Raw genomic sequence first — 23052 nt, 5'->3', positions numbered from 1 at the left:
TTTTACGTTTTGTTGACCAATAAACATTGTTTTTACGGAAAACCATTTTTTAAACACCTCAGTTTAATCAAAACAAAAAACAAATTATTTGTAATGAACAACACTTTAAATAAAATCGAAAATTTTTCAGGCCTACGGATCCTACGGAAGCTAATCCGTATGCGGGCTATCAACTCGCTTATGAAGTGAAAAAACTCATGTATGCAACTTTTCTGCAATTTTAGCTTTTATTAAACAGAATTGATTTTTGTAATTTTATTAGAAGTAAACTCATCAAACTCTTGACGATTGGCAGTTTTATTGTTCGAAAGTTTTATTGGCTTTGTATGTGCTGTAACACAGCGATGCAAAGCAAGAAAATTGCAGCGGTAAACTGTCTCTAAACTGTCAGAATTTGTTTACTTTACTTAAATTTATTTAATTTTTGCATTGAAATTTCGAACCCCCTTCACTTATTTTATCCTTTATTGCAACATTTACGGAATGCTTTTTAGATCATCAACTTGTGTAATTATTTGAATGCACTGTACACGACATTGTATATTGTAACAAATATGAAAATAGATGAAATTTTTCGGTTTTAAGCAAAGAAAATTCATTTAAGTAAAAAAAAAGCTCACAGAATTTAATAATGTTGAAATGGAAGAGCTTTTTAACCGAATAAATTTTGTCTATATTGAACCACATCCATCGTACTTGGTTCCAAGCCGTAGTTCAACCTTTTGTAACAATTCGTTTGTTTTCCTGCTTTCCCTGTTTTCCGATCACGGCCATTTCGTTCTGTAGTGGAAAGTATTAATAAACGACCGGACATCGCGAAAGACTCAGTCGGTCGAAGCAAGACCCGTTTTTATATGGAAAATCTCATTTAGGACAACAAGACTGCTCTTGTCGCTACTGCTACTCCATATCAAAATATATATTAGAAATTGGCAGGACATTGTGGCTAGATAATTGACATAAGAATGCAACTGAAGCCGTCTTAAAACGTGTAGTCTTTTTTGTCGCATTTAAAATGAAGTGAATCAACTTCGGCTGGAGCCGAGCATCACATTATCTGCACTAGAGCTTATTATTGCTAATTTTAGTTTATTGAAACTTAGTTTCGGAATTTTTGGGAACTTTTTCAAAAATATTTGGAAATTTTCCCGATTTTCGAAATCAAAACTTCCAATAATAAGCCTTGATCTACATAGTTATTTTTAGTGAGAAGTACATTTTCGATTCAGAATTATTCCTGTTTCTGTATTTTGTTCTCATTTCTGTACTGCTTTTCAAATGTCCAAATGTTGTTACAATGTTATTTGATGCAGACCATCCAACATATTAGCAACTGTAACAAAAGCTCAATCTAACTCTTCTTTTTCCATTTTTCATTAGTTTTCTATTAACTCGCACACTATCGTAACTAATTTTTTTCGTTGTAAATGTGTTGGTAATAACGTTTTTAGCATAAATTCTTTTTCGATTTTTATTTCACTCAAAAATAACAATGAAAAAAGAACAAACAAAAAATCTAAATTAATTGATTTAATAACACAAAGGCCTACGAGTCGTGGAAGTGGGTCTGGAACTCAACCTGGTAATGGTGTTTCGATGCCCGCTGGTATAGCAGACGATCAATCCAAAGATTTCGATTTCGAAAAAACTGAAATGAAATATGACTCGACCGGTATGTTTCACTGGAGTCCGGCTAGAGTTTTAGAAGACTGCATTCTGGTAAGTGAACTAAATCCCCATATACAATTCGAACAAATTCTAATATTAATCTACAACATAAACTTTAAAACATAGGATCGTAATCAAGCCGCAATGACTGTACTGAATGGGCATGTTGTTGTATGTTTATTCGCTGATCCAGACTCACCTTTAATCGGATTAAGAAATTTAGTTATGCCATTACGTGCATCTAATTTTCACTATCACGAATTAAAGCATGTAGTGATTGTTGGTTCAGTCGAATACATTCGACGGGAATGGAAAATGTTGCAAAATCTACCTAAAATTTCGGTACTCAATGGTTCACCATTAAGTCGAGCTGATCTCAGAGCCGTCAATGTTAATTTATGTGATATGTGCTGCATATTATCGGCCAAAGTTCCTAGCAACGACGATCCAACATTAGCTGATAAAGAGGCTATATTAGCATCGTTGAATATTAAAGCAATGACGTTTGACGATACGATAGGCGTTTTGAGTCAACGTGGTCCGGAATTCGATAATTTAAATGCAGCCGGCAGTCCAATTGTCTTACAGCGAAGGGGTTCAGTTTACGGGGCTAACGTACCGATGATAACTGGTTAGATCTCTTTGTACATTAACGTTGAATAGTTGATTTCAATTAATGTTTGCTTACAGAATTGGTAAACGATAGTAATGTCCAATTCCTTGATCAAGATGACGATGATGATCCTGACACAGAATTGTATTTAACTCAACCATTTGCCTGTGGTACAGCGTTCGCTGTCAGTGTATTAGATTCTTTAATGTCAACAGTAAGTCGATTTGTTTTTATAGCTTGATTCTTACCGATCAGAGTCTCTCTCATTGTGAACCATAATTCTTTCAGACATATTTTAATCAAAATGCCTTAACTCTGATTCGGTCACTAATTACTGGGGGTGCCACACCTGAACTGGAATTAATTTTGGCAGAAGGTGCTGGCTTGAGAGGAGGTTACAGCACAACAGATAGTTTAAGTAACCGTGACAGGTTTGTTACAACACGAATTTTTCGGTCGAAATTTTTGCATTGTAATTCATTGTTTTTTCGCAGATGTCGCGTTGGTCAAATTTCATTATATGATGGTCCGTTAGCTCAATTTGGTGAAGCCGGCAAATATGGAGATCTGTTTGTGGCGGCATTGAAATCGTATGGAATGTTATGCATAGGATTATACAGGTTTCGTGACACCAGTTCGAGTTGCGATGCCAGTAGTAAACGATATGTCATTACAAATCCTCCGGACGATTTCTCTTTATTACCAACGGATCAGGTATAGTTGAAAATATGATTCCGTTGGGCGTTTGTAGACATCTTATAACATTGGTGGAAAATTGTGTGTTCTAGGTGTTCGTATTAATGCAATTCGATCCTGGTTTGGAATATAAACCACCATCAGTTAGACGTACAACAAATAATTCGCAAGGTTCTGGGGTTGGTGGTGGAGGATCAAATAAAGATGATAATTCTTGACTGTTGTTGTGTAGCGCCTTAACAGATGGTCCCTATTCATACATATGAACGACGAATATTCATCAATTTTGTACACTTTATAGCGAACAAATTTGTGTTCCATTCTCCGACCCATGTTTATTGTTTTGTTGGGTTTTTTCTTCTTTTTCATTTAAATTTACAATTCACTATTCACTCACATGATTTGTTTCATTAAAAGAATCTTTGTATCTTTGTTGTATCTTTTTCGTTTTAAACCATTTTTCTTTGAAACAATTACTGAAAATGCTATATCGTGTACATAAAACCAAAGTCCAAGGAAATAGCATTTCTTATAAATTTATAAATTTTCAGTTGGAACTAGAAAATGTAATTAAGGAAGAAAAGAATAAACAAAAAACCAAAAATGTATAACAATTTATACGAATGCTATTTCCTCCGATAAACCTCGTCTTTCATGTGAACAATTGCTTCCCACACCATTCCGAGATATTAAAAAAAAATGAAAATATTTTATAATTTTTAGTTTAAAAAACGAAAATTTTGATTGCGTTGTTTGATTTGATTGAACTTTTTGATTATCCATCGTAGAAATTATAATTTTTTATTTTGTAATTTTACTTTTAATTATTGTTTTACTCTTAGTGTCAACATTTTTAAAATAAAATTCGTTCAAAAACCAAACGAGAGTTTTTTTCTGTTATCTTTTCTTTTCTGAAGTGATCTTTTGTTCCAGGTGATTTCGTATTTTTCTTTCTTTTTTTTATTTTTTTAGGTTCTGAATACATTTTTAATTTGATGGTGTGCTATAAGCATGAGGGAGCCACCCGTAAGGCTTGCTACACTCTACAATCAAATTGAATAAGGTAAACTTATTTAAGAAAAGGAAAAATAACGCGACTATTGTGTAAACGTGTTTACGCAATTGTCAGTTTTAAATTGTTAAATAATAAAACAAAACAAAAAAATAGAACGACTAAAGTCAGTAGAAAAAGCTACCTAATGTTTGATTTAAAGATTCCATTTGACAAAAGAAAAATCGTATCGGTGAAAAACAATTTAAACAAATAAATAAAAGAAAAGTGAAAGTAAAAAAAAAAACAAATCAAACTTAACTATTTAACGACATGAAGTAATTATTTATTTAAAAAAAAAAATTAATAACAAGAGGTTGTTCATCGTTTACACATTACAAATAGGATCTTTCCAATTATATAAAAAAAATTTTTGTTAACGATAAATAATTATTTTTAAAAGGGAAAATGTGTTAAATAAGTTCGTTGTTAAATGTTTTTTATTAGAGAAAAAAAGATGAAAACGATAAAACCGAAAGATATTCTAAAACCAAAAAGGATTTAATTATTTTTGTTGCATAGAAAAAGAAATTGAATTATCAAGCAAAAATGTCATTATAAATTTAAAAGAAAACTAATTGAAATTGACTTTTTAACCATTAAAACATGTTAATTATATTGCTATTCATGTTGGAACATTGAATTTTTACTGTGGTTTAGTTCGGTTTCTCATGGTAACTAGTCATGACGTTGCCTTCATTTTGTGCGATTCCCTATATACACAAATATTCGGAATAAATGTAGTCTCATCCATGTCTAGCAGCACTAATAATATTTATAAAATCACTTTCCATTTCACTCCGACTCCGAATAAATTATCCCATCGATTAGAAAAGCATTTAAGACAAACATTTTAAAGTCATTGAAACTGACCCTCCCCCAGGAAACAAACAAACAGGTTCACATCTTATATAATTTGAGATAGGAATTGAATTTTAGTATTCGTCAACTATTCAGTATAGAATTCATATAGTCTGTAATTCAATCTGCTTTTTCACTCAGGACACCACACAAAAAAAATGTTTTTGATACATAGATGGGAAAAGTATTTATTAAAATAAAATGGTCGACGATGACGATGAAAAATGTTTGTATTTGTTCGTATACTATGAAAGCTGATCAGCAGTTCGAAGTTCCTTAGAACGGATTCCCACAAAAAAATGTTCTAGGAATATTCATTAAGATTTGGTTCGGTCATAAGTTTTTGAGTAAAATTCAATAAGAGTTCTTGTGTAGCATAGTAGCTTACATTTTTGCCTTATGCAATTTTTAAGAATAAATATTTCGCTTATCTAGCTCACCGTCACACGAACAATGTTTTTAATGGTCTGATACATATTTGATCAGTGAAAGAAGTCGAAACTATTTTGCGTAATGAACAAATGATAATTAAATGTTACCTGTTAATAATTATAATTAAAAAAAACCATCCTCTGTACACACTGAACACTGCCTGCTGAGTAAAGCAATAAAGAACTTTTAGAATTGTTACGCAATACATTCCGAGTAACAGTTCTGACAAATTCATAACCAAAAATTGTAACGCCAATAACAGCTAATTTCGTTGTAAGCCATATTTCATCGACAAATACAATTAATAGTCTGTTCATTGAATAAAAAACGGGAAATAATTGATATATATAAACCAAGAAACTGTAAACACAAACTCGAACCCATCATGAAAATAATATCGACAAAAACACAATCCGATTCAACCAATAAAATTACAATAAAAATTCATCAACCAACAGATAGAATATTGAAGGTATTGCCTAAAAAAAATTAATTGTTTTTTCATAATAATCATAATATTAAACAAATTTGTGATACAATAACTAATTTCATTTTTGATATAAAAAGAAAAGAAAAAAAAGAAGAAATCAAAGGATATACCTAACTTGTAAAACTTTTATAACAAATATTAATTCAAATTGCTTACGAAAAAGAAAGATTATAAATAAAAACAAAAGTATAAAACTAATCAGTTTTTGAACTGACTTCAAATAGAGCATTCAAAGAAACAAAAACCAAATGAAAATACATTTTGTCACATTATGCAGCATTATAATGATATCTGGGAGGGTGTGTATGTTTGTATAAATGTTAGACTTTGTTTCATTCAATTTACGCAACGTTTATAGAACGATGAAAAGACGGAAGATTATTTTAAAAAAAATATTTCAAACAAAAAATATGTAAAAACGTAAAAAAATATTAAAAGGAAAATGTATAAACCAAAAAAAATGAAATTATTATTCCAGTGTCCTTATCGTGTTCTTAAAGTGGCATATAAAAAAAATCGCGTAATAGTAATCATTACAATTTAAATGACGAAACACAAATATTTAAGAAAACGGTATTCGAGCTTTTTCGCTAAATTATAGAAAAGTTAAAAAAAAAATTTAAAAAAAATAAAAAAAATAAAAATAAATCATTTAATAATGAAATAAAAAAAAATGTATAAGAAAAATGTCTGTTCTGTAAATATCGCGTGTATGTGTGAGATTTTTTATATAAAAAAAACGATTCATAGAACTCATAAATTCTTATCATAAAAAATGGCAATTTAATCTATATGAATAGAACAATAAATTTAATCCATAAAAATATAAATATAGATAAAAAATAAATAAATAAAATAAAAATAATATATGAGGCAAAAATATATTATAACAATATTTAGGAGTTTATATATTTAAAAAAAAAACAACAACAAATCTAAACACCCTGCCACATGCTAATTTATATACAAATAAAAGTAAATAAAAAAAAAACGAAGACAACTTTAACATGATTGTATATAATTGTTATCACTAATAGTGTATGCGAAAATAGTTTTGAAAACTATTTAACTGTTTTTATTTATCTTGCAATTAGGTGTTAGAAAATTTAAAAATTACCTTCATTTTTTAAAATAAAAAATTGTTTTAAAAAATATTTAAAAAAAAGGTTTTTGAAGTTTTTCTTTCTTTATAACTTTATAGAAGCAGATTTCAGTTATAACGCTTTTCAACAACAAACACAGATGAACTTAGACTGTCCACTCCACGCTATTAAAGCGTCGCGGGAAGGTGTTGGAAAAAAAGGGCCAGGTAGTGACGTATTCAAACTTACAAAAATATAGACCCTGGTGTTATTTGCATTTTCTACATTTTGTACCAAAGAAGGGACAATAAGAGGTAAAAAAAATGCTTTAAAGAATGTCTCAACCAGAAATATATCACTGAGTACTGAGTACTAAGTTCGATGGGTCTTTTGGTTACCAGTAAATCAAATGTTAATTCAACAAACCAACTGGAAAAGCATGTAGCAAGTCACCTTTACGTTTTTGGTTACGGGGATATTTATACTCGGTCAAAGTGAGTTTCATGGTTTAGTCCACAGTATAAATCAAGCCAATGCCGTAGTATTATGAGATTAACGGACCATCTATGAATCTAAAATCATAAATTTCGCACTGTAATTTGACGTAGGCTAAAAACGCACCCTAAGCTCTTGGAAACGTTTGAGGTTAATTCGAAATTTCTGTAAGTACTTTAAAAGCTTCTGATATCTTTAAAATAGATAATTCCAGTTTTAATGCGAAACAATTTCGTTTAACAGAAAATGATGAAGCGTGTCCGATTTTATAAATTCAAAAGGTTTTTTTAGTATAAGTGGCTTAACTTCTGGGACACTTGCAGTTTCTTCAAATTCAATTTTAACATGGCTTTTTGAAGAATAAAATACTAAATTTAGTAATCGTCGCTTGATGATAACACTACAATAGAATGAACTACAGCGAAGGAATTATAAAATACAGCAATTTCATTACAGCACCAAAAGAACAAATAGTTAAATGCAGTTATTGTGCATGTCACATTAGCCAATTATTAGAAAAATGAAATTTCATTTATTTGGTCCCGTTTCAAATAGGTTGACGATGTCAATGGAAGTTTTTTTTTATAAATTAAAACAAGAAACTTCGTAAGCCTTTTTGAAACGGAACTAATTGAATGACATTTCATTTTTCGTATAATTCGCTTATGTGACGTGTCCCATTTCTGCATTTAACTATTTTGTCTGCTAGAGTACCCCTTTGCCTTTGTATTGCAAAATATTACCATAAATAAACATTTACCTTTCCAAGGTCCTCTGCGACATATTTCGAGATTAAACCAATCATTTGATTTACAGTACTACGTTCGCAACGACTTTTGAAAAAAAAAATCTGCTTGAATGTTATCCAAAAAATATTCCTGCCCTGTCCGAGAAGTTCAAGCAATTTTATTGATAAGAAACATTTGATTATTTGCAAGTGGATATCGCCTAACAGGTCAGCAAATATTATTGCCATACTAAATGCATTTTAACCACATCAATTTTTTAATTTACGTTTTCGTGTCTATAATATCAAATTTTTATTGGAATGAATAAAATGGCAGATAGTCATACGATACCTTGTGTGAATGTAACGACACTGCAAAATTAATTGAAAATGAGCTAATATTATGGATCGCTAATTTTAATTTAGCTTAGGTAATATAGCATGTTATTGAATCCAAAATCTTTGCTGATTCCTACAGTCTTTAAAACAAATAATCGAAGTAAAGTATATCTCCCACTTAACTATCGAAAGCTTTGTTTTAAAATTAAACCGAAAATCATTTCCATGCATACAAGCTAAGCATATCACCAATTTTTTACTTCTTTTGATTTTTTTCAACAGATTGACCCAAAATCTGCTACTTCATGAGGGTCAACATGTATTTTACTATAAAAAAAAGTGTTCTATCCAGAGCTACAAATGACCGACCAAGGCCTTCATCGACATTGTTCATTTTGTTATTGTATCAGCACAGATCTGTTTACCAATTAGCTATTTTTACTGGCTTTGTCTCAAACGACTCACCCACGGACTGGACACTCCATGAATTGCAGCATTTAAAAAATGAAGAAAGTGTCAGGCCAGTGGTCTCATCTCATACCGACAGTCTCCTTTGTGTGTGTACAGATTTGTGATTAAGATTATTATCACATGAAATCAATTCGTTCGAGTCTCGAACTTCGAGAAGTTATAACTGTTGTAAGTATCTCTATACATTTAGCAACGAAAGTACAGCAAATAGTTTACCGCGAATAGGCTGGTACGACCAACAAATGCATACTACAGCGCAGTAGGGATTGCTCTTAAATAACTATCTTCATATACACGTACAAAAAATAAGAAGTAATTCGTATTAGAAATGGGTTTTTGAAATCGCCACTCATGACTATTGTAGTATAGGTAAGTTTATCACTTTCGTCACTTGTGACATAACTTTATATGTGACATACATTATTGGAGTGGGCAATACGCACAAGTGATAAGCCTCAGTTCTATCTCTGTTATCGTTGATATAAATTCATTCAAACCAATTGATAGTAAATATTTAGGGAAAAACCGACGTTCACGTAACACCAAAAAAAACGTCACATTACTTAATTAAAACAAATTAAATTTAGCTGAAACTTTAAAATTCCCTGCTGGTGTCCAATATTTACAATGTCGTCACAGCTTTTCACTTGTTGAATATTCATGAAAATTCAAGGTCTAGTTTAATTTGGCATATTAATACTAAGTCAATGGGTATTGGAATGTAATTTAAAACTGCTAACAAAGTTCAATAACCAGAAAATTAATTTGCGTCAATAGCTTATTGTCAAAACTGGAGTATAATTATCAATTTAAAAGTAACTGTATGTAGCGTAAGCATATGTGTACGACGGTAGTATTTCCAAGCGTAATTCTATGGCTGCATGTGCATTGCAGTGAATTAGTACAATGTGGGAATCGGTGAGACCCAACCACTTAACAAATATTTAAATTTTTCACGAACGCTTAGGTGGCTACCAAATTCAGTGCCGATTTTTAGAATTTTCAATTCTGGAAAGCATTGACCTCAATCAAATTGTTAACTCAATTTGCTTCAGCTGTTTTTCAGCTGGTCCACTCATACAACCTCACTACCTTATACGTGTTCGTACGAGCTTAATAGCCATACAAGCTCGTGGTAAAACCGTATAAACAAAACACGTAGTGAGGTTGTATGAGTGGGGCAGGTTCAAAAATAGCTAAAGCAATTTGCGTTACAAATTTGGTTGGGGTAACTGTTCACAAAATCATATGGTTAGTCATCGAACGGTTTGATTGTTCTGTGGTAACTCCAGCATGAAAATTACTATTTCATTCATACTGTTCAATAAAACAAAAATTAAAAATGTAAAAAAACGACAACTTATCCTTAACCATGTAATTTAAACACTCATAAACACACGCCACGATATTTTTATTGCGAATATTGTGGAGTGTATTGTCAATATTTTTATATTTCGATGTTTTACAAAATTGCACACATGTACAATACCGCGCGGATAAGATGTCGCAGACTTTGTTTATGAAATTTTTTTATTTTCAATTTGAATTAAATATACGTTTATTCAGTAATGAAGAGTGTACAACGGAACAGTGAGTTGGGATCGGTTAAAATATGGATTTTGAGTTCATTAAATTTCGTCTTATAAATCGGTATTACTAATTGAATGAATATTGAAATCAATTCGCTTGTGGTGTTGTTTTAAGTTTTTGAAGCAAATTTTTCAAATTATAATTTTAGAAAATGTGAAAGTCGTTTGTAATATAGTCGGGTGTGCCTAACATGATCCAATTAATGCGTTTTACGTTTCGACTGAGGACCTTTTACACTTCTAATCGGATACAATCGTTTAAATGCAGCGCTAGTCACTTACCCAACATTCTTATTATAATTATAATTTATCGTTGTCAACAAATTTAGGATGTGTAAAAACACTCTCAGTCATTCTAATCAATCGAGAGCAGAAAAAAATAATATTCAAAAGCCCATGCGTAATCTTAACAATTTAATGATAAGAACCTAAACGTTCAAAATGAGCAACAAATTGTGAAAATCGGCGATCTTTTTCAGTCTCAAATGTATAGTTGTTGAACAACGGTTTCAAGTGGTTTTGTAAGCCCAAAGTCTAAGATTACATAGATCACTATTTAGTTCCTTTTTCTTTTCTTTTTTGTACAAACTAAAGCATTTCTGAGTAGTGTGTATTGTCAAGTGGGTCGTCTGAGTTGTTTTCAAAATAATTTACGATATTTTGTTAAGTGTGTGTAGTAGATGAGTGAATCGCATTAAGGCATTTTTCGTTTTGTGAAAGTGATAATTTATTAAACGGATTGTAACGTGATGTAGACCTTTCAGCATTCGAAATTTATGTTCCATCTCAACAGAATAGCACAACACACAATTTCGAGATAACGTTTCCACAAAGAATTATCATTTTATATGACACAAGTTCGCGCAATTAATTCATGAAAACATTTTACATTTTGATTGTTGTTTACAAGATCGCAAGAGGAAATTATATCTGTATCGTGTGTGTATAAATGCGTTCTCGCGCGCAACACCCACAAACATGCATAACAAAGAATCGACTGTCTTTCTCCGAAAGTGTGATAATTTCTTCAATACGAAATTGGAAGCAAGTGTACTGCACGGAAATTTATATTTTGAACAAACAACATTTAAATTGATTGCCTTTACCAGTCTATAATTGACTATCTCGAAATGATTTTGTTGCTCAATCGAAATATATTCTGACTCTTTCTGTTATTACAACTCAATTAACTGTAAATTATATTTTGAAACTGATTTCATGCATATCATTGCCGTCGAATGACAAAAAAATGAGAAGATTAAATTCTAGTGTCAAAATAACAAATTAATAGTAACCTTGCCGGCAAAATCTTCCATTTCGTGCGTATGAACCGTGTTACATAATCTTATATTAGAGAGAATATCGTAATTTAACTAGATATAATACAAAACCGCCTTGACGATAGTTCATTCCCTAGAAAATATTTAGTTCAGGGAGCTGAGTTCGTTTCAAATGGGTTAGTTTGCTATAAACTTTATTTAGAACGACAATGGTATGCAGACAATTTAAGTGACTATAAAGCTCTCATAATACGTGATTTTTATGGCGAAGAGGCGTGTTCAGTTCCGCTCATCTGTTTATCGTGATTTTTGATAAAAACTGTATTTGCATTATGTAATTAGATTTTATCGGATTTTATACAAAAAATTTTAAGAAAAAACTAAAATACTAAACAGCCAACGAATTATAGCTTCTCTTGCTTTCAATGGAAATCATTCCATTTATGACATTCGCCCATTTGCGTTATTACGTATGTTAGACTAATATTATTAGTGGCTATGAGCTCCGGGTGGCCTTTCTACAATAAATCTAATAAAATAAGAAATTTGTATCAATCGATAGAAGGTATTGAAGGTATAGCTAAGCTTGGTTTTAAGAATAAGTACCACCTCACAGAGCTTTTTACAATTTCCCGCCTTTTAAAAACCGTTATTTTCACATACAAACTGATGGTGATATATCTACTTCTACTCATTCCAAATTGTTTCAATGATAAAAAATTTACGAAAATAGATCGCCGGGTAAGGCAACAATGAATTTTATGGATTCAATGATTACGATTCACGAGTATTTGCTGAAACTTTGTTCACATTTTTATCTGTCGTTACGAAAATGGCACGTTTTGACAATTATCGGCATGTTAAAACCGCCGCTAGCAGACGAACGAGGGGGAAACGATGTGAAAAAATCGTGTTCTAATTCGTTCTATCGGCAGGGTCTATTTTTGGAAAAATTGATTTGCAAAAAAATTATTTTGGAAAAATTTGTAGCAAATTTAGTAAATCAATTTTCCAAAAATACGCCCTGTCTCTTGATGTACTATTTTATTGAATTTATCCATTTTAGTTTCCTATTTCGTTATCAGGACCCCTTTTTCATCGTACAACTTAAAATAGACTTTATTAGGGATTTTTTTTAGTCTTTTTACCTTCTCTACCAAAGCAAGCTTAAGTCGTGAGTAAACAGCAATTATTATTATAAAAAGTTCTTACAGTTTCGAGAGTAAAAATTCTTTTTTTATGAAATAATTGGAGATGCTTGTTGACTATAAAGAAATTCATTAGAATATAACTCAGATGGAAAATTTACACTTCAAACACAATGAACGCAGTGTGTCCAATGTTTTTCGTTTAAAAAAAAAACATAAATTCTAACGAATATTCGTCAATTTCTCAGCATTCTTATCCCAACATCTAATATTATGTGAGATGATTTCTTTTGAACCGATTGCTGCCTATTTAATATACCTATACAATCCATTATTCCATTATTTATTTTGTCATTGCAACAGATCGACGACAACAACGTTCCCCACTTTGTACTTAATTTAATTTCCTCGCACATTTGACTGAAATTTTTGACAATATGAGCTTAAGGTATGCAGTGTCGAACTATTTCTTATAGTCACAATTACACTCAAATAGAATCAGCCTTTCCGAATAACTCAGTGTTCGGTGTTCATGAAACATTTTAGGCAGAATAGCTATGCCTACTATTAAAGACATAATTCCGTACACATTGCATTGACATGGTTGCATAAAATTGAACAAATGAACCACGGAAGGGTAAAATATACCAGACAAGAGCGGTTCATTTTTGAAAGGTCAAATAAGGGACCTAATAGAGTGTTATGATGAAAGAGAAAAGATATTTTGACAAGTACCCCAAGGCAAGTTAAAATAAACCAGTCTTCTGTCCTCTCGCTCTCAATGTACCATGTTGAAAGAGAAGCAAATACTTTGACAAGTACACCAAGGCAAGTTATACTAACTAGCCTTCGGTTTTCTCGCCCTGATCATAACAGTCTATACACTGTATTAAAATGAACTCAAATGAACACTGACATAAATTGAATGAATTTTATTTACAAAACATAAGGCTAGATAATTCAGGTCCCTAGTCAAATATTGGTTTAGAGTACAATTGCCGCGGACGAACCAGTAGTTAATTCTACCGGGGACTTAAAACTTTGTGTACTTCACGATGTTAAATCATGGGATAGATCTCTACAATAGATCAAAACTTATGATTTATACGTCGTCTTTCCAAATATTAGAGGAATTTTCACTTACAGTATGCGACTCTGATTCATTTCGTTTCAGCCGGTTTTCAGCTGATTAACTCATAAAATCAAAAATGCTTTTACCCGTTTATAAGGCTGAAGTGGAAGCGTCCACTTGGGAGTGGTAAAACCGTACTAAGACGTAAAAGTTTTGTTTGTACGAGTGGACCAACTAAAAAACAGCTGAAACGAAATGTATAACTTATTTCATAGTCGCCCACTGTATGATTTAGAGGCTGACGCAAAACTTGGAAATTATAATTACCTGATCCATACAAACTATATGTTGAGTCGACTTATAAATGTCACAAGTTTTCCGTCGTCCTACGTATTTACAATCTCTCTAATAATATTTTCATAAAACTAGATAGCGGTACACCTCTGTTTCATTAAAACTCTACTCAGACATGCTTGATAAGATTTTTTTCAATATCAAGCATCATCAACCTTTGATTTGGTTAGATCTGTGGCCTATATTTCCAAAAATCTTTTATGTAGAAAAACCATACCATGATTTCATTCAATGTTTCACTGTTAAGTAATGAGATATGATTCAAAATGTGTTGATAATACGCTTTTATTTGTGTAACAGATATGTCCGGTTATCTTTTCCTTAACGATTCTATTGTAACAAAATCGATTATCGTTCAATAACATTCACTCTATACATGTGTAATACATTCATGTAAATTTGTTATTTGTTGTTCTAATCAGAAATGAGTTCAATATGACTGGATATTGATAAATGTTAAAATAAACTAAATAAATTAATAAATCCGAATATATTAGCATGTTATACATATCGTCCAAAAATTATTTTTATCATTTTTATCGTGATTGTTGAGAAAGTGGCTTGCAATGAACCGTCTAGTAGTAATATTCGATGGCTGTATAGGTATAATAGGTACGAACGGAAAGTGATTCATTTACATAAATATTAATAGCCGTGTCTAGTGTCTTAGTCCAAATTACTACAATTAGTCTAGTTCAGCATTAGTAGTTAATTAACAGTTAATTATTGTTTGTAGCTAACATAACAACGTGTTTGTGTTAGGTGTGTTAGAAGTGCCGAAAGAAGGATTTTCTTTCTGCAAAGGTGCAGAGGGAAATATTAGCCTTCATATTTCATTGAAACTCTTTATACCGAAAAGAATAGGTATTTGTTCACCCAGGGAAAAAAAAACTTGGAAATTGCATTTCGAAGAAGTTGTCACCAGGAAAATAGTTATTTATACAACCGAGTGATAAATAATATTTTAGACACTAGATGTGTAGATTTTCACTCGAGACCGCAGGCCGACTGTGACAATAATGGTTATTTATGAAACATGAATCGTATGAAAGTATTTACTCGGCTTCGCCTCGGGTTGACAATCGACATCTAGTGCGATAAAATACCTTCATACGATTCATGTTTCATACAACGTTTTATGCAATTCAGTGAGCGAATTCCCCAAGACTACAACACAAACCACAAAAACAAAATTTTCACTAAAAAAACTGAAACTGAAGTGACATCTACTGAAAAACGTGTTACAACTGTTGCAAAAACAGTTGTTCTAATAGTATTCATAACAGTTGTTATTACATTTGATGAATATATGATTATGATTGTGTCGATGTATTTTGGGTGCGATAAATTTTTTTCGCACTCATTTAGCGTGCGATAAATTTTTTTCGCACTGATTTTCGGATGAAATAAAACTGGTTCATATGACACTGCACACAGGCTGCGTAAGTATCGAATTGCTCACTGAATTGCATAAATGCAATTTAAAGCTATTTTCCCGAGTTAAACACATTTTTCAACGTCCCAACAAGGTCATCGAACTTTTAACGGCGGAGAGAAAATCGTCCTATCTAAAAGCCTCTATTGTCAAATTTCCACCTCATTTCCCTCGGTGAACAAATAACTATTTTGGAATTACATGGACATTGTCTACATGATAATCGTATATTAGCTACACCAGAACCGTACAGTCTACCGTTCACCGTACATAGCATTTCTAAGCGTCCCTACACCGTACAACTAGCTTGTACGGAGAATGGTCCCGTTGAAGATCGATACTACCCCATTTATTATATGAGAGAGAACGTGAAGCTATATGCACAGGTGATTGTACTGAACCGTTGTAAGCATGCAACTGCTGTACAAAAATACAGTCTCTTTGAACAGTTTGCACTATCCCGCAATTTTTTATACACTTGAAACGTTCGCAAAATGTTTAACAAAAAAAAGCGCGTGCGAAGACTCATTTTACCGCAAACCGCAAGACTCAATTGACAATTTTTTAATTTTTTTTAAACAACCAATTAAAAGATGCGATGAAATAGCTACCTTAAATTTCATCATTCACAAATGTTGACGTCGCATTTCCATTCTAGTTCATAATAATAATAAATCCTTTAACCAACCAAACCGACAAATTAATCGTTTATACATTCTTGAAGAGCGTATATGGGTAAATATATATGTAGATTGTTGTGTAGTGTATATAGTTGAACTGCTCTACTCTAATTTGTCATATATAAAAGAAATTATATTGTCCAAAGTCTAAAAGAAAGATAGAATATTGATTTATAAAGAAGTAAAAGAAGCCACTTGGTCATAAAATGAAATACCGCCGTTGGTCGTTCCGATGCTACACAATTCTTTGTATATATAAGAACCCATTAAAATGAAGAGCATGTCCATTCGATAAGAAAGCGTAAGATCATACAGTGCGTACTTGCAAAAATTCATTCATTTTAAGTCTATATCGTCTTACATTATCATCAGTTATTTAGTGTTACAGTGAGAACATGATATATAAACATCGTGAAATGCTTGTATGATAATATAAACGAAACTATATTGAGTGTATCGTAATTTGTTGAGAGAATTGTAACTACTACTGGTATTCATTGCGTGAACTTGAGCTTGAAACAATTATTGGTGGAATAAAATGAGTAAGTGTCTTTTATACAAAATAAAATGTTTTACTAGAAATACGTTCATCGATATACCGGACAATTTATAAGTTCGGGATGTCTTTAAAATAATTGGAAGCTAGCTTGTTCGGCATGTGTAATAATGTTAGGTGGAAGCATCACAAGGAGGGATTTCAAAATTCAGTTTATCCACGTTGCACAAAAATTGGTTCCAGATAGTTCTATCAGCAGGATACTCAGGCCGCCCAAACCCAAAGTATGGATGTACCTCTAAACGTTAACATCGTTTTATTGTTTAAAAGGAAACTATAAGGCTCTAATGTCACCGCTCAATTTTTTTGTTAACCAACTTCATTGCTATGACATTCAATGGATATTTACCAGAGTAAAGTTTTTTCACAAAAATCTGATCTCAAAGAATGAAGTATGGCGCCTCTAAAGGTTATAACAGATGTTTCCTATAAGTTTTTTAAGTTTAAATTAAAGTCATGGAATAAAAACGTACTAGAAACAGTTGTTAGGGCATTTTGTTTACTTTTCTTTTTTTTTTTTCTTAATTCACTTGGAATAACCACGACCCATTATAAATAAAGTGTTGATGAAACAAATCACCAACAAACCAGTTAAATTCAATATGGTTGCAGCACTGAAGAAAAGATGTCTCTATTTATAGTTCGGTGACTTTACTAGTTCATTTTTCTTTTCTTTCTCTTTTTTTTTCTCGAGTAACTACGTAGTTAACAAATATAAAACAGTCGAAACAATGTGTACATATAATATAGAAGAGCAGACGTAAAGCTCGTCAATTTATGTAAAAAAAACTTATGATAATATCAACGTTACATTATCATATAAATAAACAAGTAGTGCAAAAGACAGCTCTCGTCAAGACTATCGTAGGTGTTTTACAAACTGTGCAACAACGTCTATCTATGTAAATAAATAAACAAAACCTGTATGATCACATTAAAACATGATAGATTTTTACATCTATTGCCACGGAATTTTTAAGCTGACACTTGGAATTATTATAGAAAAATTGCAGAACTCGTTAAATGATTTCCCGGTTCTGTTTTATTACTCTTGACTTTTGCAAAATCCTTGCGATAGTAAACACTCTCAACGATTATCGGGAGACAAAATTGAACATTTTTCATACAAAATAGTACTCTATTTGACAGCTGTCACTCGAATCACGTTTGCTTGAAGTGCGTTGCAAAAAGTCTAAGAACCGTGACTGCAGTTTTAATCTATCTCTGTTTTAGTATTAAAGTCTTAAAGCTCTTAAAGATCTAAGTGGTATACTTACTGTTCGACAAATAGCTGAATAAAGCTTCCAATTCGTTAAAACCCTTCCCTTCTTCCCTTCTAATTTTGAATTTCTACAAAAAAAAGGTCATGGCAATGAAAACAAGAAAAAAACACCGGGACTCCAAAGAAACATTGGACTCATGGCTGCGGTGAACATTATAATCAGTGTTATGATAGGTAAGTACTGGAGTGATTTCTTACTTGGCAGTGCAGTGAAAATAATCAAAATTTCCAAAAAATCTTAGGTTCCGGAATTTTTGTTTCTCCTACAGCCGCGTTACGATATTCCGGTAGTATAGGATTCTGCTTGGTTGTGTGGACAGCATGCGGTTTTGTTTCCTTATTAGGTGATTCAAATGTGAAGAGTTTGCAAATCATGTAGACCTAAGTACGTTTTTCCTTTTTCTTTCAGGCGCACTTTGTTTCGCTGAATTGGGAACTGTGATTCCGCGCAGTGGTGCAGAGTATGCATATCTCTTCGAAGCATTTGCTAAACAAAATAAATTTTGGGGACCGTTACCGGCTTTTCTACTGTCATGGGTGTTTGTTTTGGGTAAAAGCGTAAATGCCTTTCTTGACTTTTGAATGGGCTCGTAGTCCTTTCCGCAATCATGAAAAATTTTCATTTTAGTCTTGAGGCCGGCTGAAATTGCTGTGATTGTGTTAACATTTGCCGAATACTCTATTCAACCGTTAGTGCCTGTTCTTGGAATGACACATATGTCGGTGCACGACCTAGAAAAATTAATTAAATTGATAGCGTTGCTAGGATTAGGTAATTTAATTGCAACAGACAAATAATCCACTTTAAGTTATGCCTCATTAATGCGTATCACTTTACAGGAATTATTACCTACATTAATCTCAGTAGTGTTAAACTGTACGTTCGAATAAATAATATATTCAGCGTATGCAAAGTGATAGCATGTCTAATAGTAATTGGTGGCGGTATATATCAATTGGCTATCGGTAAGACGGAAAATTTACAGTCTGGTTTTAAGGGTACCACCACAAATTTGGGACATATTGCACTAGCATTTTATAATGGACTCTGGGCGTATGGTTTGTAAAAATACCATAAGAATTGCGGTCAGATTTGACTCAACAATTTTCTTTTATTTACTTAGACGGCTGGTCCAGCGTCACGACTGTCACAGAAGAAATTAAATGCCCTGAGAAGTAAGCCATAATTTCAATTAGGAAAGAAACTCTTTGCTGATATTAGTTCTTTTGTTGTTTTAATTTTTACGTAGAAATATTCCCAGATCCATAATGGTAAGTTGAAACTGGATAATCGACGGCAAATGCTATTTCAATTTCGCGTCGGGTTGTTATTACATAACGATATATTATCATCTATTCCAGATTGGTGTTCCTATAATCACCGGGCTCTATGTCTTCATGAATCTAGCTTATATGACTGTTTTGACGCCACAGTACGTTCAGATAGTATACGACAATATTTACACGAAAATGAAGTGTTCTGACTGCTGTATTATAATTGTAGTGAAATGATGACCGCACCAGCTGTCGCAGTTGAATTTGGTAACAGAATTCTGGGGCCGATGGCATTTTTGATTCCTTTGGGGGTAGCACTTAGCACATTCGGCTGTGCATTGAGTGTCCAATTCGGTGTGACAAGGTATGTGACCATTAATGACATTTAATGAATTCTTCGATGGATTTTGCATACATTCTCATCAAAACAGATTATGCTTTGTTGCCGGAAGAGAAGGTCACTTTCTGGAACCTATGTCATACATTCATGTAAAACGGTCGACTCCAGGTCCTGCCGTTGCTTTACAAGTAATTAAAACGAAATTAAAAGATTTTTCGGAAAACATTTTCCCCGGGTTATCCTAAATTTTTCGGATTTTCCTACATTTTTCCTACTTCTCCTATATTTTCCAGACTCTACAAAAAAGAGTTGAAAATCTTAAATGTTGCAGGTAACTCCAGATAATCTATTTTATCTGCTACAGCTGTATTTTTCATATTAGGGGAGCTACAGCTGTGGCAGCTATTGTAGGTTACCTGGAGACAAAGTTACTCGCAACAGGTAAGATTTTCAACTCTTTTTGTAGAGTCTGGAAAATATAGGAGAAGTATTTGCCCGACTTTTCCCGAAAAATCCCCGAAATTAGTCCATCACCTCATAAAGGTGTAATCGTTTAACATCCCAATTCATTTTCAGGGAATTATAACGTTCATGTTCATTGTTGTTGGTGATATCGAGGCGCTGATAGAGTTTGCTTCATTTTTGATATGGGTTGCATATGGATCGGCATTTGTGAGTCTACTGGTCCTTCGGCGAACGCATCCAGATATACCCAGACCATACAAAGTTCCAATTATCATTCCAATTTTTGCACTTCTCGTTGCAATTTTCCTATCGGTTATGCCCATAATTAGTGAACCATCCATTAAATACCTGGCAGCGTTAGCATTTATTTTCAGCGGTATCGCAGTGTATACGCCATTCGTCTATCACAAAATACGACCAAGATGGATGAGTAAGACATACATCGATTTTTCATTGACAAGAAATGACCAATCAAAAAATATTTTCCAGATAAATTTACATATTTGCTGCAATGTCTCTTCGAAGCTGCACCTCCTCCGAAGGAATTATAAAACTTAAGACAAGTTCAGCGTAGTTTTTTTTTAGATTTACGACTAGTATCCCTGGACAATCGTTCTCGATCAAAGTACCTTCATGTACAAAAACACGACTAACATAATAGACCAAACAACGGAAGTGCAGCCCTTAACTCTTTTATAAATTTTTTCGGGCCGACTCCACTCAAAATAAAATTTTAAAATTATAATCCGTTGCTCACTTCAAAAACAGAACTCATTAAATATTCAAATACAAAGCAATGATGGGTATACAAAGCTTACAGTGAGAATACCAGGTCGTGTTTGTTAAATAAAACAATAAATAAATGGATGGTCCGGTTGATGTTTACCGGAACTATTTTGTCCGGGGAGATATTTTTTATCTGTTATTTTATACTAAAGTACGAACATAAGAAGTGACTAGTCGCAAGCACCTGTGAATAGCATCTTCCTTATAGTGTGGATGTTAATTTTATAGTCAATTATCCTAACGAATGCTTGTTGCTTGCCAGAGTTTAGTTTTTTTGTAATTAAATTTAAAAAAAATTAAAAGAAAAAGTTCGATTATCAATTGGTGACATCGGAAGCTGTAGGTATTAACCTCCCATATTCGTTGGAACGTAAGGAAAATATTTTGAATCGGCCCGATGTTCGAAAAGAATTCTTCTAATGGAATTGTAACGAGGAATGGTGAGTCAACTACAGCAAGTCCACAGCGCAATTCATTGAATCGAAACGAACTGTCTTTGAAGTGCAGCGACTACACATAACCATATTCGTGAGGTGAGGATGCTTTTCCTGTCTTATCATATTTCAATATAATACAATGTGTGGTTGTGAGAAGTCTTTAATTTAACTTTCGAGGTTTCCATTGTCAGTACGGCTCGGTTCCAGTTGCTTTACAGATTTTTTTAGATCTAGCAATTCTAGAGAGTTAAAAGGCCTATATAAAAGCCTCCAAGAGTAAATAAATTGTTTAGAAGTGCTTGTCGGTGACGAGACTCCCCACGAAATATATTGGTGTAACAATGGCTCATACACTTTTATTTTATGCAACTGACTGAAATATCGAAAAAAAAAGTTGTAACGATTTTTAACGTTATGAGCTTATGGATTTTTGGGATCTTGTCCATGCCCATTCATACAAAGAAAACTGCGTCTATACGTCTTAATACGGTTTTACCAGTACTTCATACGTTTAAGTATTCCAATCGCATAACAATTATAAGTAGTTTTGTTTGTATGAGTGGACCAGCTGAAATATTGTTGAAACAAATACCTATCTACATTTCTCTGATGTCCACTGTACAGTTGAATAGTTACTTATGCAAACGAGTGAAAATGCTTTTTAGGCACCTTTGCATTTCATCATATGCCTAAAATAGTTATTTGTTCACTGAGGTGAAAAAAGGTAGAAAATTTCATTTGGAGGGTGTTGTTTGTGGCCAGAGCGATTTACTCGAGAGAATAAAATGTCTTATTTTTTCCCGAGGTCTACGCAACGTTTTTTACAACATAGGCTCCCAAAGTTAAAATTGAGGTGAGAAAATGAATATTCTCTCACCTGCGTTCTAAAGAAGCATGGAAAGGCCGAGTTGTATGCAACGTTTTTCTCAATAATGGTAAGTAAATTTTTACTTTTCGTTACTGTGTTGACAAAAATAGTACTTTGTTCAACGAGTGAAGAAAAGTTAGAAGTTGCATTTCGAGTGTGCATTCCGTTCTTGTTCTGGGCACAAGCCACTCAAAAAACCAATTTTCAACATTTTCCTGAGGTAAGCACAGCGTTTTTTACAACAAAGGCTTCCTAATTCAGCTGAAGGTAGAAAATGACGAATTGCAAAAAATTTGTCGATTCTCAGATTTGTCAATCGGGAGAATTTTACTTTAGTCGCCTGGATGACTACATCAGTGGTAAAACCAAAACAGATCCAAAAAAGGCTAAATGGACGAGAAAACAACAGAAGCCGAAGAAATCAACGAAATCGATTGGGCCAAGATTCATTTGGATGCAAATGGTGCCAGTAATGACTACAACGCTGGATCCACGCAACAAACATGAGCAGAATCGCTTCGAAGCTGAAAAAGAAACGAAAACGGACACGTCCAACGCCT

At 32.7% G+C, this 23052-nt stretch overlaps 2 protein-coding genes across 55 annotated transcripts in view; both read left to right on the top strand.

Moving 5' to 3' along the window:
- The window catches only part of LOC119067844 (calcium-activated potassium channel slowpoke), a 62464-nt gene extending 58786 nt beyond the window's left edge, over nucleotides 1-3678 (top strand). For 32 of the 47 annotated variants that reach the window (XM_037171027.1, XM_037171037.1, XM_037171028.1 and 29 more), the window contains 7 exons: nucleotides 131-199; nucleotides 1545-1719; nucleotides 1795-2299; nucleotides 2359-2495; nucleotides 2570-2712; nucleotides 2776-2995; nucleotides 3070-3678. In XM_037171027.1, coding sequence (XP_037026922.1) covers nucleotides 131-199; nucleotides 1545-1719; nucleotides 1795-2299; nucleotides 2359-2495; nucleotides 2570-2712; nucleotides 2776-2995; nucleotides 3070-3195 — 1375 coding nt within the window. In that variant the 3' untranslated portion in view covers nucleotides 3196-3678. The remainder of the gene's footprint in view (nucleotides 1-130; nucleotides 200-1544; nucleotides 1720-1794; nucleotides 2300-2358; nucleotides 2496-2569; nucleotides 2713-2775; nucleotides 2996-3069) is intronic. The other 15 variants (XM_037171074.1, XM_037171038.1, XM_037171053.1 and 12 more) reach the window with 1 other exon arrangement.
- Nucleotides 3679-10494: 6816 nt separating this feature from the next.
- LOC119067843 (b(0,+)-type amino acid transporter 1-like) lies at nucleotides 10495-21473 on the top strand. Of its 8 annotated transcripts, none has more exons than XM_037171025.1 (14): nucleotides 10495-10515; nucleotides 16872-17025; nucleotides 18403-18495; nucleotides 18564-18665; nucleotides 18731-18871; nucleotides 18950-19093; nucleotides 19162-19380; nucleotides 19446-19497; nucleotides 19572-19593; nucleotides 19684-19754; nucleotides 19826-19960; nucleotides 20028-20124; nucleotides 20513-20831; nucleotides 20891-21473. In XM_037171025.1, the coding sequence occupies exons 2-14, from the start codon at nucleotides 17022-17024 to the stop codon at nucleotides 20950-20952; spliced, it is 1461 nt and encodes a 486-aa protein (XP_037026920.1). In that variant the 5' UTR covers nucleotides 10495-10515; nucleotides 16872-17021; the 3' UTR covers nucleotides 20953-21473. The 8 variants fall into 8 exon arrangements, with proteins under 8 accessions (XP_037026920.1, XP_037026912.1, XP_037026915.1 ...); XM_037171017.1 differs by having other exon boundaries at nucleotides 10495-10575; nucleotides 16856-17025; XM_037171020.1 differs by having other exon boundaries at nucleotides 10498-10575; nucleotides 16864-17025.
- The last annotated feature ends 1579 nt before the right edge of the window (nucleotides 21474-23052 follow it).

Source organism: Bradysia coprophila, assembly GCF_014529535.1.
Source record: "Bradysia coprophila strain Holo2 chromosome X unlocalized genomic scaffold, BU_Bcop_v1 contig_130, whole genome shotgun sequence".
NCBI lineage: Eukaryota > Metazoa > Arthropoda > Insecta > Diptera > Sciaridae > Bradysia > Bradysia coprophila.
Note: the sequence above shows the minus strand (reverse complement) of the source record. Positions and strands in the feature narration are given on the sequence as shown.